The 19,417-nt window shown below is 32.9% G+C and overlaps 1 protein-coding gene across 1 annotated transcript in view; it reads right to left on the minus strand.

Moving 5' to 3' along the window:
* Nucleotides 1–19,417, minus strand: part of LOC134529333 (double-stranded RNA-binding protein Staufen homolog 2) — a 277,320-nt gene that overhangs the window by 42,277 nt on the left and 215,626 nt on the right. The window contains exon 14 of the mRNA XM_063363291.1: nucleotides 18,178–18,276. Coding sequence (XP_063219361.1) covers nucleotides 18,178–18,276 — 99 coding nt within the window. The remainder of the gene's footprint in view (nucleotides 1–18,177; nucleotides 18,277–19,417) is intronic.

Below are 19,417 nucleotides of genomic sequence, written 5' to 3' on the forward strand. Positions count from 1 at the left end.
CACTACTATTATATTTCAGTGGTCTAAGATTAAGTGACTATGATATTAAAAAAAAATTAAAAGTGAATCATTTCATAAATTTATGTCATTTCATTACATTATTGGCCAAATTTAAATTCAAAGTAATTAAGTTAAGTTGACTATCCTTTCTTCTAGCAGGTTTTCGGCTCGTCAATAAACCTCAAAGAATAATTAAAAAATAAATAAATTTATAAAGAAATTATGTGCATTACGAGAAACCATTCGACCTAATTATATACACTAATCCCCAACAGCATTCCTGAGAAAAGAATTTTTTAAGATGACTGCCATTGAAACTATGAATGGTAGAATGAAGTTTTGTTTGTACCTAGGTCATTATGAGTCACATGTGTAGCAATAATCCTATCTTGCGGTCGCACATTGTTGACTTCAGCTTCAGAGGCATTTACTTAGTCCTGTCTGTAAACCCTATAGTCAGTTTCACCACACAATGTCACAAGAACTCTTTCACAACTCGCTCTAGTAATAATGGCCAACTCAAATCATGCAATGTAAAATTCTAACTTTGACTTTAGAAATCAAATATAGTTAGTTCAATTCAACTTTGTTTTTGCTAAACCCCAAAGAATAGATTATAAATATTAAGTTACGTAAGACTGAAATCAGTAATCTCACGTTTAAAAGCCAGCCTCCGTGGCGTAGTCGGTACCATGCCGGCTTACAGTGCAAGAGGTCGAGAGTTTGAATCCCGGCTTGGACATAGATGTTTATGTTTGCCATTAAGCTTAAGTTAGTATGCATGCCATCCTCTGATAGGTTTCCCAGCATAAAATTGGGGGACATAAATAAGCCCTTTACCTAGAAAATAATATTTTTTATGAACATAACAAAGTACTAATTATATAGACTTTTGAATGAATTATTTCGACATTTAAATGAAATTTGTATAAATTAACAATTAGTATCAATGGCCTTATGTTAACTATTTTAACAACTAAGTGAGCACGAAATAAAAAACTGCTCCTTTCCGGCTGTTAAGTTTGTTATTAGCATTAGTCCATTTGAAAATAAATTTCTTACACTCACAGCCACCGTTTTTGAACTAGAGTTTTACTTAATTTTAATGCAAAATGAATCACTTTTACTCTCGGAGTCACTGTTACAATATGAGCGCACCCTTCCAAATAATTGGGTGATGATGTATTTTAAATAGTTTAACAAGTACAATTGAAAAATATTTGTTTTCTGATTTTGTTTTAGGCAAAATTTTGATCAGTACATACAAATGGTTTTACAAATCAGCACTGTGAGTTTACTCTTCATTACTTAACTTAAAATTTAAAAAAATAAATTTAAAGAAAGGTATTATATTTTTAAAGCTCAATAACATGACTTATGCAAATGTACTTTCAGTGCCGTTTATTTTAACTAAAGTACGGTTCCTTTATCATATAGATAGGCTAGTAAATAGTTTTAAGATATTACTTTTTTATTTTTAAAGAATTATGTCATATTTAATATCCAGTTTATCACAAATGAAAAAGCAGTACATTAGTTCAAAACTATATTAAGTCACAAGTAGTCACTGACTTAAGTGTATCTCATTGCATTTTCAAGTCGCTAAAGTCCTCACAATTGTGCAACAAACAATTGAAGCTAAAATTAAAACATTTTGTTGACTTCCAGAATAAAGGTGACCAGATTTATCATTACAAACCAAACAATAATTAATCAATATCTACAAAATAATAATTTTCTGTACGTTGTAGAAATTTCTGATATAGTACTGTGAAAAAATTATCTTAAAAAATGTAATAAAAAGACTGCACTGATGAAATATTTCCAAATGAATGACAAAAATACATCAATAGGCATTGCTATTAGGAGGCATACCAATAAGAAAACATATCAAAACAGCATACAATATTACATAAAATATGTAATAAAAGTAAACTTACCAGTTATTGATATCTTCTGGTATCATGTCGTTCTACTTGACATTGCTTCATGAATTTCTCTACGAAGAATGTAACACCCAAATATCTTCAGGCACTTCAGTAGCCCTTTATATATATAAGGAGTGAGCACGTCATTTAGAGAGTTGGGAATATCCATCCCTTTGGGAATTTCCTGCGATATCTGTGGCGTACTATACCTGTCAGCACACACTAACGTGCCTTCACAAAACAACTAGTAAAATGTCTGATTATGTAGGCTTACAGAAGCTTGTCATGAGCATATATAATTACAATTATTATGATAGATAATTATTAAAAGCATGTATAAATTCATATGATGCTCTTCATGAAATACAAACAGGAAATGTTATTTCCAAATTTCTCATTCCAAAGTTTAATTTTTGGTTTGACGTAACATAATGCACAAAAGAGCTAAATAGAGTATGAGTGAAAGCGGTAGTAACTTGGGTAAGTTAATGATAACACATTCCTGCCATATTTAAAGGAAGTTTTAAATTTAGTTTACTCTCAGCTCATTCTTACATAATGACTTCGGTGGTATAATGGCAAGAAAGGCCAGTTCAAGCTCAATCCCTGACAAGACTGGGATCTCCTGAGCACCGAGTCGGTACCAACTGCTTCAAAGCCCACTATAGCTTGGAAGTCTCATCACATTAAGCCCGGATAAACACAACCACGCAACCTAAAACTAAACCACTAATAATAATAAAGATTATACATAACATTTTGAATCCTGTAGTTATTGTTTTTTTTTTTTTTTCGTGGTCTTTAAAATTTAATTACTTAAACTGGCCTTCCATTAAAGCAACCAAAAGTCAATTCTCGACGAGACCAAACATGGACACCCACAAATGGTAAAAGTGAATCACCTGTGAAGAATAATTAGTTTATTAAGTACCGGTGGTCTAGGTAAGGTACATAAATAAATACTATAATTTTAACATAACAACATCAAAGTTTTTCAACCGTCAATTTATTATTCATGTTATGCCATACAGTTTATTTAGATTTATTTGTTTCAGTGATTGTAACTACCATATTTATGCATTGCCGGTAACTTCCAATCCATATATCTATTGTAATCATTCATTAAGTCAAATATAAGTATACTTTTCTTAAGTTTTTTAAGATATTATAATAGTGAAAAAAGTATTTATTTCTAGTAAAGTTAATTTTATTGTTGGTGTGAGCAAATTAGATTTAAATTGTTTAATTTCTTTTAACAAAGTAACAAAGTATCACAAATCTCCCTTGCCTCTTTTTGAACTAAGCTATGTACATATGATTTTAACATTTCAATTTTCATAATGATATTACGCATAAATATTTATTTATATTAAAATAAACTCATTTCACTCTCTGATAATTTGCCAGTCTTTATAAGAAACCAGACTATAATATTTAATATTACATTAATAATAAGGCAAATGGAGGCACACCATTGGGCTGATTGATACCCACCTGGGATGACATTCTGAGCTGTGACTCATAGGTAGCCATCATCCTGTCTGGGTGTCATGAATAGTAAGAGACAGATTGCATTGATGTGAGAAATGCGAGTATTCCTACAAACCCACTCTGAGACCACTAAAATTAGCTTCCAAAACATTGCTTGTATCCAGGGCTTGAATAATATTATGATGACCCAACAGTTAGTTAAAACATTTACCTGTCAGAATTATTGCATTATAAACCACTGGAACCATGAGTTAGCAAAATCACCTTACAAAAGAACCAGTTTATGATTCACAAACGCATGCAGTCAATCATACAAGTAAATGTGGTCACGTTAGCTTTGTCATTTTAACATTCCAAAGAATTAAATTGTTTCAGTCGATATTTTTAGTGATTTGAAGTTGTTACCATCATATGGTTTTATGGTTCTTTGGTTGCGAATTTCTAGAAATTATTACCAGCGATTTTTTAATACTCGTCAAGCAAATATTTTCACTAATCACAGAAGTGCACATTTTTTAAGCTATGCTCATATCAATCTCGTGTAGTTAAAATGTTTCGTAGTTGTTAAATGAATGTTAGATTTTTTCACACCTTGTTGTAACTCGATAGTAGTACTATATGTTGCCAAAAAAAATTATTTTCTTGACAATAGTTAAGAGATCAATGCCAAAACAAGACATTATGCTGTCTTGGTCTGTCAGTATCAAATAGCTCGTGTAATACTCACAAAGAACCTGTTAAAAATTCTTAAATAATTCAAATTGTCAAGTTTAGGATCAAGTAATATTATACCATGTTTTCTTGATGAAATCATGATAATTGTGTCAACTAATATTGGAATCGGTGTGAAAGAAAGGTTTATATAGCAAAACAGTTATCTTATATATTATTTCTCTAGCCTGTTTTCTGTCTGTCTGCGAGATCTTTTTTATTCCTTTATCAAATTCCATGATTTACCCCTCATTTTAAAGCTTATTGTGCCGGCTACTGACACAAAATAGACACGCTGTCGAAATAAAAATGTACCACTTAAATATGAGATTTAAAGTCATCTAAGAAGAGGTCCTTTAGCGGATGCGTTGATTTTTCGATTGATATCGAATCAGATTCGATATATATCGAATTGGATATCCACTTGAAACATCAGCGTTTACATATTTCTTTTTGAAATTACACTTCTGTCATTATATACAGAACTTATGATAAAGAAATCTTAGAGGATCCTTCCTTCAATTTAACCAAAAAATTCCAACAAAAAACCACTTAACCAAAACTTCTGGCACGTCAGACTTTTCTTATAAGTAAGTACTTTTGAAATTACTGTTGATATTTTGTATCACAAACATAACCTACAAACATAACCTCTTACATTTACTTCTCATAGCATCAGTTAGTATTGAAGATAAGTACAACCAAAAAGTGAACGATGATCACATCACTAATTCCAACATTGTATTTAAAGAGGTTTCGTAAACTCGAATATTATTGGTATGTTTGAATATAATACTTCTGTAAAAAAATGTGTAACAGCTATTTGTACTGATGTGTTCAATGACATGTCTTCTTTTGTATCAACACCAGTTTACTTTTTTCTATTCTTCTTCAAATTGTAATTTCTCCCAAATTTTTAAAGAATGGAATGCCACACAAAACACAAGGGTCAAATAGTTTAAATTAATACCAGCATATTTAATCAAATGAGAGAATTTAATGAAACTTCTTATGGCTATGGCATTTTATATATTTGTTATTGAAATGATAAAATGATATTTCTATTACTAATGCCATTATATATTTGGTCCGCAGATTTTTTCAGGAAAGTAAAATTGATTTTATTAATACCTTACAAAAAATTCTCTAAATAAACAATATAATTGTATATTCAAAAATAAGAATACAATATATCTGGTAGGAATAACTGCTTAATGAAACAAATATATTCTTGCACCTCTAAACATCCCATTACATTTTGGAATTTCTTGCATTCGTTCATATTAAACTTAACGCACCCCTTCCTGTTTGTATTTCAGCAGTATTCGGAGAAGGCCCAGAAGCCTTGGTCACAGTGTATGTGGTGGGAAAACCTAGCATTTTTTGATCCCAAGGAATTTGTGCGGAGGCAGCTCATTGTTTAGATGTTCACTCTACTAGTCAGGTCGGCGAGTTAGATATTACCCATTATTTCAGTTCACTCAGAACGCCTGAATCTTGTTGATTGCCTAGAGTGGAAATATAGTTCATCTAAATTCTCTTTAACATGATTCTAATACATCAGTATTCACGGTAAAGTAAAACATTTTTCAGTTGTTTGCAATGAACAATTAGATAATGATAGCCGAATATTACAAATTGATAAACAAAACCCAAAATTTAGTAGAAGCAGACTAGTTAATCATGTAGCAAAAATTAGTTTGCTGATTTAATAAAGTAACACATTTCTTCTCTCCTCAAGTAAACGATATTATCTTCTGTATGCATATGACTGTGCCATCTATTCCAACACCAAATTCAGATATCTGTGAAAAGTACTAATCCCTTATGTAAGGTCATTCATATATATTTACAAATATATAAATAAGTCTAAAACTTAAACAGACTGTGAACTATCTTAACTGACAGGGTTGGGCCGTCACAGTGGTAGTGTACCGACACTTTGCTCTGCATTGCAGCAGGCTTCATCTGAAGCCTGCAGCAAAGACAATGGTTGCTTAACTTACAATATACTTAAATAGAATAGTTAAATTTTGTGTTAGACAAAACTATACTGACTCAGAGTAGGCAAATTGTAAGTTTAATTTGTAAATGAGCACGTACTGTATATACTATATTTACCTCTATATGGTTCACAATAAACGTAGTATGTGTTGAAACTGAAAGTTTAAGAAGTTGGACTATACATTGAAATCAGTGATTGAAAGATTTCAATCCCTTCGTCAAAAGTATAAATGTGCATTTCCGTTACTCCGTTTCCCCCACCACTCCATTTCCCCTAACTTCACCAAAAACCTTACTGTTAAAGAGCGTAAAACCCAATCAATCAAAACTCCCTTTCATACCCCAAATAAATCCTAGTTACGCCCACGTTGCTTTTGCGAAAGAAAACCACTTCAGTCTGGGTTTGTTAAACGTCCAAGAAGTGGCTTGTGTAATCACACGTGCCACGTATAAAGTGACTCAATTCTTAGTACGGTGGCTCCTGTGGTACAGGGTAGAATGCCTGCCTATTTCATAACAAAGGGCTTATGGCTTTGAGTGAAACATCGGTAGTAGGCAGATTTTGTTGTCTCGAGTTAGTATGTTTGCCATTCCCCCGTAAACTTAGTGGAGTAACAAACCTTTGAATAAATATTTGCGAACTAGTTTTTGTAGAGATTAAATAGAAACTTTATTTTTGATTGATTTTATAATAATTTAAAAAATTTATGAACTCCGTACAGTATATTAGTACATAATGGCATTGAAACAATTCACAGTAAATCCTGTTTACTTCATGCTCACCAAAACACAAATTTATCATGTTCTGCAGATCCCGTCGCGTCAAATGTGCCACACTGATGTAATTCCAGTATTATACTGTGGTTATCATTGTACACAAAAAATTTTAATTCTATGGGAATTTCAATAACGTTAAAATATACTGTCTTAACCTAGTTATCTTACCAGAAAAGCCAACTAAGTGTACTAAACTAAAATACTATCAATATTTGTAGCTGAAAACTATACATTAATTAACAAAACAAACACAGATCATGCAGTAACAGACTAGATAATCATGTTCAATTATTATATTGTTCATTTCAAATGAAGAATAGGGTATCAAAGTCAGAATATTAGTTTCAGTATCCATAAAAAATTATTATCTTATGTCAAACTAGCAACCCATTACTTCTTCGTACGGATGTGATCTACTAATGTGGAGTCAAATAGATTTATTATTTAAGTACTTATAAAAATTAAGTTATCGAAAGTATTATACACGTAAGCCTTCAGGAAGAAGTTCTATAAATGATGGTCATAACCGCATCAACATCCATTGTGTAGTTTAGAGAAAGTAAGTAAACAAGAAGTACATGGACATTAGAAAATACACTGTTTTCTTTAAATATGGAATAAGTTCGTTTGTACACGGTTCTTATTTCATTCGCTTGTACCGAGAATTGAGCTGCCAGCCACAAACACCCTTCTTCGCCTTTTCCTCCTCCCAGCCTCCCCTTCCAAGGACTATGCTATTTCACTCATCGAGAGGACAATAACACTAACCAGAAGCTTAAATCCCCCCCCCCCCCCTCCCGGGCAAAAGCAAGATTCAAGTGAATGTGTGCTAAGTGACTCACAAACACAAACTAGACTAGAGTAGTCATAATAATTATACTCAATTTCAGATAAAGTATCAATTTTTTTATTACTGTTGCACTGTACATTCAAACTTTAACAGAAAATATTGTGAAGTAATAAACTAAACGGACACAGAGTCATGTGGCACCACACTAAAAAATAATGAATCAATAACTATTTTGTAACTATCTTAAGAATATTCGGCTATCAAAATTTGATGTTCGTAGCAGCAGCAGTCTAAAAATTGCCGCTTTATCTAGAATTGAGTATCTCATCTTGCTTAGTGGTGTAATTAAATTACAGAAACCTGGATTGTACTTTTACTACCCAGTTTCAAACAAAAATTATAACATTTATAGTAAAAATCAGCGTGATGACTATTATAGCTGAAACAGCCTTTTTGTTTTTTCCACAGGGCTCCTTATATAATTTCGTGACATAGGTATCCTTTTATCTACGTTACCACTTGTCATCTAAACTGGTTTAGTTTATTCAAGCTGGCCCCGGTATGTAGGGATCAGTGTGTCTGCTCCACAACACAGAATATGCATTCGGATTCCACATCAGGTATGGGTGTAAGTTTAGTTTGTAGGCTATACCCCAATTAATCTCCCAGCACAGGAGCGAGGATGTCAATAAGTTGTGCTGCAAAAATATTGTTCGCTACACTTCATTTTTAAATACATCTCAAGAAACTGGCCGTGGTCGCTTAATCAAGCTCCGGCAAGACTAGAAGAGTCAGCACGTCGTGATTCGAAGCCCACTACAATCTTGGATGCCCATTGCCTTATGTCTATATTAGCACAACCGCACTACTTAAATTTGTAATTTAAGTAAATTTGTAATTTAAGTAAATTTGAAGAGACGTCACAGTTATTTCCTACAGGCAGGGTCCTCTATAGTAGCACTCTCTGGGAATTCGCTTTGGTAACTGCAGGCAGAACTAAGTGCAGTTACAGTCAAACGTTCAGTGTGACTCCGTTTCTTAGCATATACACCAGGTGGTTTGAAAGACTTTGTTGTAAGAATTTTCTACTGCCATTAGCTGATCTGTTTACAACAGTGTGCCAAAGTACATTAACTTTAAAAATGGGCATTCTGTGTTTCTCATCGTTAAATTATTTTTGTTTGTTTTGACCACGAGCACAGTAAAACACTTAAGTATGATTGTATACAAAACAATTAAGTTATATTTTCACTAACGTGGAACCCATTCCATAACATTCAGTTGATTGAATTGATAGTGGCTATTGTAGTATAATGTCGATCATTGAAAATTTTACACATTAAAATTAGTTTGCCACCGTAAAATCTCAATTAGATAGGAAAAAAGTTTTTCATAAGGACTTCAATTTTTTGTTCAGCAAGAACAAATAATTGGCTAAAATCAGTTACTTGATTCCATAGATAAGAAATAATGTACCAAAATGTGGTTGATACCATTTTAAAACTAGCTGTCATAGGCATTAGACAAGTTTTTCCTAACACACATTTTGGTGAAAATTTTATGGTAATTGGTTTATATGTTGTGATTTATAACACGTTTTGTATGGCTCTATCTCCCATTAATTGCCATACAGTTATACGTAAGGTCATGCATAATTCGCGAAAAGATTCAGAGACTAGCTGAAAGTTAAAACGCTGTAACATCGTCTCTGTTTCGTGATTGGGTGAGTTTCTTTAAGTTACATGTAGATTGTTGCAACACCAATCACAGTTATTCAATGTGGAAGCCAACGCTTCCTGAGTGGCTCTGTCAAATAAGGCAACAACTTCACTTGCAGACAGCCGCCAATCACAAGGAAAAACCGGTGGTGCGGGTATACCTTGTTGCGGTCAAATAGGCATTCAGATTTTTTGCAAAAAATGCTTGCCACCAATGATTAGTTTTATATAAGGCCCTACATTCTTCCTTAAGTTAAGTCAGTGAACATTGATGATGTGAAAGTATTGTGCGACAAAATTGATAATATATTTTCACATTGTACCTTTAAGCATTTTTTAAAAGCTGAGTTCTTATTATACTTTTTATTTTGCTCATGCATTCATGATTACCTAGTTAGAATGTAAAGTGATCCTGATAATATAAGTAATTATTTCAAAGCCGAGAAGTAGCTCAATACACCAAAAATAGGCCTGCATTAAATTTTTTGCTCCCTTTTGCATAGTGTTTGAAAACCGAGGGTCAACATTATTAAATCATAAGTTCAATTCTAAGCATTTTCGGATATCCCATGACATGTTCGACTGGTATTGAAATTGAGCGGGTTAGATTCCCATCTCCTGTATTGAGGGGTTAAGTTATAACTAAAATAAAATTAAACATAACAAAGTTGTACAAATAACAGACTTTAAATTGTAACTTTTTGGTCCTCGTTTTATATTCACCGATTATTTTCTGCCTGTGTAACTGGTCCTCGTATTACATGTTAAACCGCAAATGCGAGTAAACACAGCAATACATACACTGGAAAAAAATCACGGATTCATTTCATGATAGCCTAACATCCAAACAAGTATACCTTTGTACCGCTTCTGTAATTGGCCCAAATTTTATCTGGGAACTGTGAGCCAATGGGAAACCCTAAACCAAGAAAGTGCTGAATTATGAACAACCTCGCTGAGACATCTCAAGAGTCAGGAGCGAATGAACAATTGTCATTTCCCAAAGTTTGTAAGAGACTGTGGAGTTTATCTCCGGTCCCTAGCAATATATAAGACCAGTCCTCGTTTTAGATTCACAGTTTATTGCCTGTGTAACTGGTCTTCACAATATAATGTTAAAAGCAAATGCGAGTAAATTTCAAATACTCTGTCTTCATTGGCTAATAAGGCCGGTCCTCATTATAGAATCTCAGTTTCTCGATGCCCACGTAACTGGTCCCTGGAGAAAGTCCTCGGTTTGCACTCTCAAGTCCTCAAGGTTACCGTGTAGTCAGTCCTCGGAGTGTGCGGTGAAATGCATGTGTATGTGAGGATTGTTCTGTGTAACATGGTCCTCGCATTAAACTATCCGAGTTGAGGTTCCATGTGTGAATGTCGACAAGCACACTACCTGGTGGAGAACTGTTGAACTGCAAACCTAATGTCATCATACAAAATGAGGACCACCACCAAAAATGGATTTATATACACTGTTGCATAGCTACCAGGCTGTAGAACGCGAATACGAGCATAGTTTACTGCGAGGAACGAGCGCCGGTCCTCGGAGTGCAAAAGGTCCTCACAGTGTCATTGAAAAACCATGCACTTGTCTTCGCATCATACCTTGGACCAACACGCACGCACACACATGCACACACAAAGACACACACACCAGGTCTGCCACAGGACTGGGAAAATTGGGAAACTGAGAATGAGCCATGCATTGTTTTGCTGTTGGGTAGATTATTACATGTGTTCCAGTATATTCAAAACAGCTTAGATAAGAAACTACACACACTGCATATAGTGTCATATGTCACTTTCAACCGCAGTAATTAAGCCGACCCCACACTATGCCCAATTTATGCTATTACCTTCTGTTATACCTATGGTTAGAAAAATGAACATTAATTTCATCTAGCAGAAGAGAATAAAGAATTCATTACCACAAACACAATACCTCAAATGTTAACAGGAAACCAGCCAATGCAGATGTCAACCAAAGCAAGCATATGGGGCTAGGATAAACATATTGCTATCTATTTAACCCAATACCGACACTATATGAAAATTGCACGTGTTTATTTTGAAAATTATGTAACTTTGTAAATGAGTTTTGATATTTTAACTTCTATCCTTCACTTACAAAAAAAATAAAGTTGGTTAAGTATTTAAAAACAAATAAAGAGAAATTTTAAAATTAACGAGATTGAATTTTCCTAGGTAGGCTAGTTTCAACTTCTAGTAATATATAATGAAAAGGATATAATGAAATTAGGGTTTGCTTAAATGAGTTTATTTGTGATATATTTATAACATTATACTAATCAAAAAATTTATCTAGCTAATTCACAGTCATTGTGATAATTTCATTGTAATAGTTCAAAATGCTAATTATTCACATATTTAAAATAAGTTAATTGATTACTAAATGTAGGGACAAGATTATATGGTCAATTGCGATAAAACTGAAGTAACACCGCAAAGCATGTCAATACAACCATAACACTGAACTGTAAGTTACTACACCATTTAGCACAAAATCATGAAATCAATCAATTATTTGACAAAACTTAACTCAAACCACAAAAATGTTATCTTTTACTATGGTAAATAAATTTAATGGAATTATCAGGCATGAATTTGTACCAAAATGTATAAACTAAATGGATTGGAAAAAATATATATAATATGTTGTTTGATCTTGCATTTCTTACTAGTAATATTTTTTACATTTATCACATTGACATATTTTTGAAAAACTCAAAAATTTGACAATTTATTTCAATTTTTCTGACTATTTCATTTCTAGACATGCTTATTACAAATTATTTTATTGTACAAGTGCATCACAGTCAGTCAAAATGAGACGTTTTTGGTGAAATGCAGGGAAAAATTTTTTTTGGACTCATATTTGTTAAATAATGCACCCTTTTTATGAATAACCACAAAGTATAAAAATAAAAACAAGAACACAAAATCACCGGTTTTAAAAGTGAAATCGACAAATAAAACCACAAAATTTTGTCCCTACTTATTATACTACTTTTAGATATTGTAACTAACAAATTTTTTTTAACCAAGTAAGACAAAGAAACAGGCATAGTTCAAGATAAAGGTAGTGCCCATAATAAACTTAAATTTGAAGTGAAGGAAAACAAACTCACATTTTCATTTAGGCTAACAGGTGTACCATTCTATGAAGTGTAAATTTATTCATTAATAATTCACTAAAATTCATTTCCTAATAAAAGTACGTTTTAATTAGAGAATTAATTGTTTTGCTTAAATTACTTATGAATATATAATTTTATTTTAAGTAAAATTAAAGGATATAGGCCAATAGAGTATGAAATAAACTAACATACTGAGCTATGTATCTGATGTTATAGCAATTAGATAAATAAAATGTATTAATATGTAATTTCTGAAAGCAAAATTTATACAATCCAGTAACCTGTTATTAATAAAAAAATTTTAAATTCTTCCAGGGATGAGGTTTGAACTACGTTAAAAATCCTCCCTTGGGATTCACAACCGCGCCCTCTGCCGGAGCACTACCGAGACTGGAAATCATAAGAGGAGACTATGTAGTATCCATATAGTAATGCCAGCTTTCTTAGTATTTTAAAACTTGTGATTATTTCTTTCTATGACTATTCAATTGACCAAATATATTCTTCTAGGGTACCTTTATTATCATAAAGTTTCATTTGACACACCAATACGTTTGGTATATCTCTTAATGTTTATGGAAGTTAATATATAGTTTTATGTTGCTACATGTAGGTCCACCATCTTGATGACTTTGGCTCATGGGTATAGCAGAAAAATAGCCCAGAGCCAGATCTCTTGAACGGGTGCTGAAATGTTACCTACACTGGAGCAGGCGTGCTAACAGAAAATAGGTATGAAAATTGCTAAGGAAATGGGTACAGTGTGGGGCTGGCTTTACTGCCAGATCCTTTACACTAGAAGTGACAAGATGGTGCATTTGATAAACACTTTCCTCAAAATTTGGGCTCTCCTTTATATGTTTCTTCATTTTTGTTTTTATCAAGGTAAAAGACTGCAGTCGCAGTTTTAAAAATACCAGGATACGTGGCTTGACACACACAAAACAAAACCAGAAAAACTCAACTGGTAGAAAACTCTTAACTATATTATATAAAGTAGATACCACACTTTTAAATAAGTTTTTATCCTGTATTAAAAGAATGAGTAAAACAATTTTGTTTGATTCTAACTAGGATCTAATTTGAGGCCATGGAGTAAAAATTATTTATGATAGTATGCAAGTATAATATATATTTTAGAAAACTTATTTATTAACTTGCTGAAAATATGTTTTGTTAGTCGGAGCTGAATTTTTATTTGCCGTTTATGAGTTTTACAATTGGTATAAAAATTATAACATATAAGTCATATCAGTGTGTCATTGGTTTACCCACATGACTTGAATTAAAATTTATTCAAAACATCCTATAAAACAATAAAGTTTTAAAACATGTAAATTGAAAGCTAAAGGTCAATATAAAAATTTAATGTATGATGTTCATCTTTAGTTTTTATATATTTTATATTGTTTTAAAGACAATTCTGTCATAAAACAAAATGCATGTAAAATATGCAACTTGAAACTAAAATGTGGTTTTAAGGCAAAGATTTTCTCTGGTCTTGTAATTATCATAGTTTCTGTAAGGTCTAGAACTACAGAGTGTCTTTAAGTTTTATTTAGGGTTCTACAAGTTTTTTGGTCACTTAGAAAACATAATCTCATAAAATCACATATCACTATTTTGAAAACTCTTTACAGTGAAACCTCGTATTTACGTTCTCACCATGATGGTTTTCCTCCAATTTATGTCTTAAAACGCTGATAATTGACGCTATACTGGAATAAAAGGCCAGCAGTAGGCCATAAGTTTGAAACACAGCTAAAAAAAAAAAAACTTTGAAAAGAAAGTATAGTAATGTCTTAAATGTAATTTTTTTCTATTAATTACAGCATCAATCAAGTATTCATGTTCTGCACAAAAGTATCAAAGCCTAAAAAAATGAATCTAGAACTTGAATCTACATATTTTTATTTACTCAAAATGTGAGATGGCTTAATTTTTGTTAATAAAAGATGCTATTATGTATTTTACATTTAGTTTGTTATCATTACATAAAGTCACATTAGGTCATTTAAAATTTAAATAGCAATTTTGTTAATTTATTCCACATCATGCCAATCGTGAGATACTTTCAAAATATAGCAAAATATGATCGGCAAACGTAAGTATCTGCAAGCACTATTTATGTTCATCCTTAGTGCCTTAGAAATGTAACATAAGCCATTAAAATACCCTTTATTTTATTAGACCTAAAAAGTAAAAAATTCTGCAACTGCTAAATTTTAACTAAATTTTTGAGACTGGGCTAAAAAATAAAGACTTCATTCGAAGATATAATAACTGAAATTTGGCCAACTGTTCTCAAATACTTGCAGAATTGCCCATACATATTTTCTTTACAGCTAAGCCTAAAGAAAAAAACAAGAGTTACTAAATCAATAACCAGGCCTATGAGAATATCAGTTTTTTTAGTTTGCATCAAATACGAATAGCAAATTATTCTTGCATATAAATATTGAATTTGAATAGTAAGAATGAGAGTTGGAAGGCCACTAAATTTTTTTTAATATCATAAAACAAATACACAGAGAAATAAAAAGGTAAATATGCAGTGTAATGGCTTTGGGAAAATTATACAAATGATACTGACAGCAGCTAGGTAAACAATATTTTAGTTCAGCAATGTTACAAACAGATTTTATGCTAATTTCCTTAAGACTCTGGAACCATAATTTACGTTTGTTTATTCAGTTATTGAGTCTCAATGTCTGCTTCATTATAGTTAAATACAGTTAAGTCAGCTGCTAGTGATTTGCATTGTGGTAGATTCATTGTTACTACTGATTTATACATTGGTGCAACTATCTGTTCACTTCTTTTAATGGCCATTGTAAAGAAGTGTCAGTGCTTTGTATTGATATCAATGGTAATAGACCTTTTTTATTTTTTTCCCATCGCTACTGGTATGCGTAGTGAAACTAATACAAATTATAGCTTGTTTTCAAATTTAAAATGTTTCAAACAGTCTGTGTTTTGAATCGTCCATGTGATTTTTCCCGCTACTGTTTTGCGAGACAGTAGTGAAATAACTTTGAATATTTGTTGCGTGTTTAAAACGCTGAGTTTTATTCATATTTTTGATTATGCAGTCTCGTTAAAACATATAAACTGGGTATTTATATTGCCCAAATGACTCAACCTTAACTGTGAATGTTGATAAATGATAAACTCCCGAGGTATGCTGTCACAAACATTCATTAACAATTGAGTATTCATTATTTTGAAGTGCTAGAATTTAAAGAAAATAAAATACAAATAATGAGCTATTTGCATTCGTATTTGAAAACTCTATTATTCTTACAGACCTACTACTAAATATTACCAACCACCAATTTTAAAAGAGCCAAGGGATGAATTTGGTTCTTGAATAAACAAACCACTCCAATGACTCAATGAGAATATAAAAGCACTGCTCAAACACAAGGGTAGTGACAGTGTAGGTAGTAAATGATACAATTCACGCAGTAGAACACTTATGGTGCCACTGCCACTGCCCATGTGTCACAACACTTGCTAATCCCTCTACACTGCAACTGCCTTTCCTACATTGACTCATTCTTCTGGGTACAAAAAAGCTGGCAGCTCCACTACACAGAACACAAGTTTGTGGCCAACAGTGATTTTGAACAATTGAGGAAGTTACAATTTAAAGCAAATACGGTTGAAAATATCCTTTTGGCCATTTAACAATTCAACAAGCAGATATATAAATGAACACTTTATAGTTATGTGTTAAAAAAAAAACCTTCCTGTTCACCAAAACTCAATGGTTCCTTTTTTCTTAAAGCAACTGTTTTAGCACATATAAAATTATTAAAAAAAAAAATTAAAAATAATAATTTAGGGGTGTGTGTGCACACACAAATGCTTAAAAAATACACATAGTCCACACATGACTTGCAACACCATCGGAAATAAATCTGTTCCAAGAGATAATATTTAAGGAAATAAAAACACGAGCCTCAAATAAATTCTACATTTACCTTTAAATATATTTTTAAAATGCAATATCTACAACAAACATAAAATTTATTGTTATGTATAAAAATGCTAGCAAAATGACATAGAAGAAATACTACCATACATATATTACTACAATATCCTTTATTTACAGTCTAGGTTTTACCCAAAAGTGGATGCTTTTGCTCATGGTGTATGCAATGATTTTCACTATGAAATATTTACATGACAAGCCCAATGTTTTCTGTTCATCCAAATTCACACACATTACTGGGAGACAGGTTAAACAAAGGGGTAATAGAGGGAGGAGGGATCATTGGTGGAAGATTCAGAGAGTGTGGAGAAGAATGGAAAGAGGAAGGCACGTATTCCTGGTGAGGATGGGGAGGGAGTGGAATAGGATTCAGGGAAAGATACTGGATATGAAAAGAGGAAAGGACTTGAGGAAAAGGCTTCAGAAATTGGGTGAGTAGGGGGGAGACTCCTTGTCCCTCACCGGGCTGTAACAACCCATGCAATCCAGTATTAATAATTTGTTATAAATTTTTTTGTCATATTTCAGGTTAGATGTAAATTTTTTTTCCTTTCAGAAGTTATTGTGAAAATATTTCACCGGGTTTATTGTTTTTATTTTTATAATTCATAAGTTTATTTTTTCAAGTAATTTTTTTTTGCTGGTTTGTTTGTGTGGGAAGGCATGATGACGCAATTCTCCTTCGTTTTTTTCACGACTGAGGCTTTGTTTCACACGCTACGCATGTGAGTCACAGTCAGGGGAGTGAGAGAAAGAGAGAGAAAATCGCTGCGTCGTGGGAACAGGGTTAAGCATTTCGTTGAAGTTTTCTGTTACTATGCGCTGTGATTGGCCGAGAATTACGTCAGCGTGCCCAGGACACTGCCCGCACAAAGGGAAGGAAGGCTGTAAAGTTAGTCATTGTTCGAGCACCGTGACGAGAGGTCGTTGTCGGGCGATAGCTCGCATAATATAGTAATGTTCTATTGAAGTACAACTTTGCGCCTACGGTCCGGGCGGCGCCTAACCACCTTTTTTCCCCCGGACATTTTAATTAATTAGAATTTTTTTTGACCGTAGTCGTAGGCAAAGCCCACAGTGAGGCAACAAAGGGTTTTGTCCAGCCGCCGCTGCCCGAAACTTATCCGGGCAATATAATGTACGTAATTTGTAACAAGAGTCTACGTGTTTTTTCTTATTTCTGGAGGTACAGTTTAATTTTTTTTGTGTGCTCTGTTGTACGGATAAGTGTGTGATTTTTACATGAATAAAAAAAACAGGTAATACATCAAACATTGAGTAAGAATTTCTTCGTGACCTGCTACTAACCTATATGTTCCACTCATCACCTAATTTTGAGCTAGCCGGAGGTGGTGAGTGGTGACAAGGCGGAAGCCCAATCGAAAGTGTAACAATCAATCAATAAATAATTTTAGACATGCTACGAACATTCACATTTAGTACAAGAATAGCATTAAAACTACACTAGTATGAACATAATGATAAACATAGCTATAAGGATTAAAAAAAAATTCAAAACAAACAAGTCTTTCAGTGATTAGTTTTAGATTTCATAATTAGTTCTGTTTGTCAAGAAATTTCTGTATAGTAGAAGAAAAATACATACCTGGTCATGAGAGGCATCTGTTGTTGATCCAGCACCATGACAAACTTGAGGTGGAACAGTTGACAAAGACACCAAGCTCAAGAATTCAGAATGGTTACCCTAAAAAGCACAATATTACAAAATGTGTACAATACTAAGAAACATCTTACGGCTGCCAGAGGAAAAAATGTTTAAATTTTGACTTGTACTTTTTTTTGTATAGGGATAGGAAAATTATTACTTTATCTATTAAAACCTAATGGTTTGTTTTAAAAAGTCTTTATTGCTGACTTGTACTACTTCTTAGACCACATGAGCACAGTCTTTCTTTAAACAGCCATTTTGGCTATTTTGTGACTTTTTCTCTAGCAGCCTAGAACTATTATATAAATGCTTAAGTATAAGATTTAGAACAAAACTAAAGCATATAGAAAGTGCATCAATTACAATTGTAAACACATAAGTACACTAAACTGCCAATTATCTAGGGGTACAATGTCAAGGATAATTTTTAAACAGATGATACCGGTAATTACATTTACTCGAAGCACCGATTCAAATCAACTAATTTTGTAACTGTGCATTTGTTTTAGAACTGTTTATTTCCCTTTTTGTTTAGTTTCCTTCATATAACATACATAACTTTTAGAAGTTAGTTTCACAATTTGTTTTTCAGGTGTGAGTAAGTTTGAACGTGTTCAGATGGAAGCCAATACAACAGTGGGCCATTCAGGATTACTCTGACATTGTTTGTAATAGGCGTGCCTCTGGATCTGGTTGGCTAGAGCACGGGCAACTGCATGTTGTGATGTTTCAGCCATGCACGTTCTGTTTAGCTTGAGAGCAGTGCTGCACTACTGAAAAACGTGGTGGGTAAGGGGCTCGAGTTAGGAGCAGGCAATTTTGTCTTAACTCATTCTGGGGGGTGTGGCTCTTGTCTTGCATGCATTGGTTTCTTTCTTCTGGATTTGGTATTTCAAGCATACAGATGCAAATGTACTAATCTATGGAATTTTTTAATATGAATGCTTTGGTGTGCTGAGGCCAGGGGACCCTAAAATTACGCCAACATGTAGCGGCTGAAGAGACAAGCATCTCTCTTTACATCTAGGTTTAGACTCAGTTTGGTAGATTAAGTTTATTTGCCTGCTGTGACTTCTACTAATCTCTCCATCATTTCAACTACTCCCCCAGATAATTTTTTGTAAGTACTTTAAGGTATAGTTAATAAAGTTTAAAAAAGTTCAAATAGTTTTGGCAA

This window comes from Bacillus rossius, chromosome 2 (genome assembly GCF_032445375.1).
Source record: "Bacillus rossius redtenbacheri isolate Brsri chromosome 2, Brsri_v3, whole genome shotgun sequence".
NCBI lineage: Eukaryota > Metazoa > Arthropoda > Insecta > Phasmatodea > Bacillidae > Bacillus > Bacillus rossius.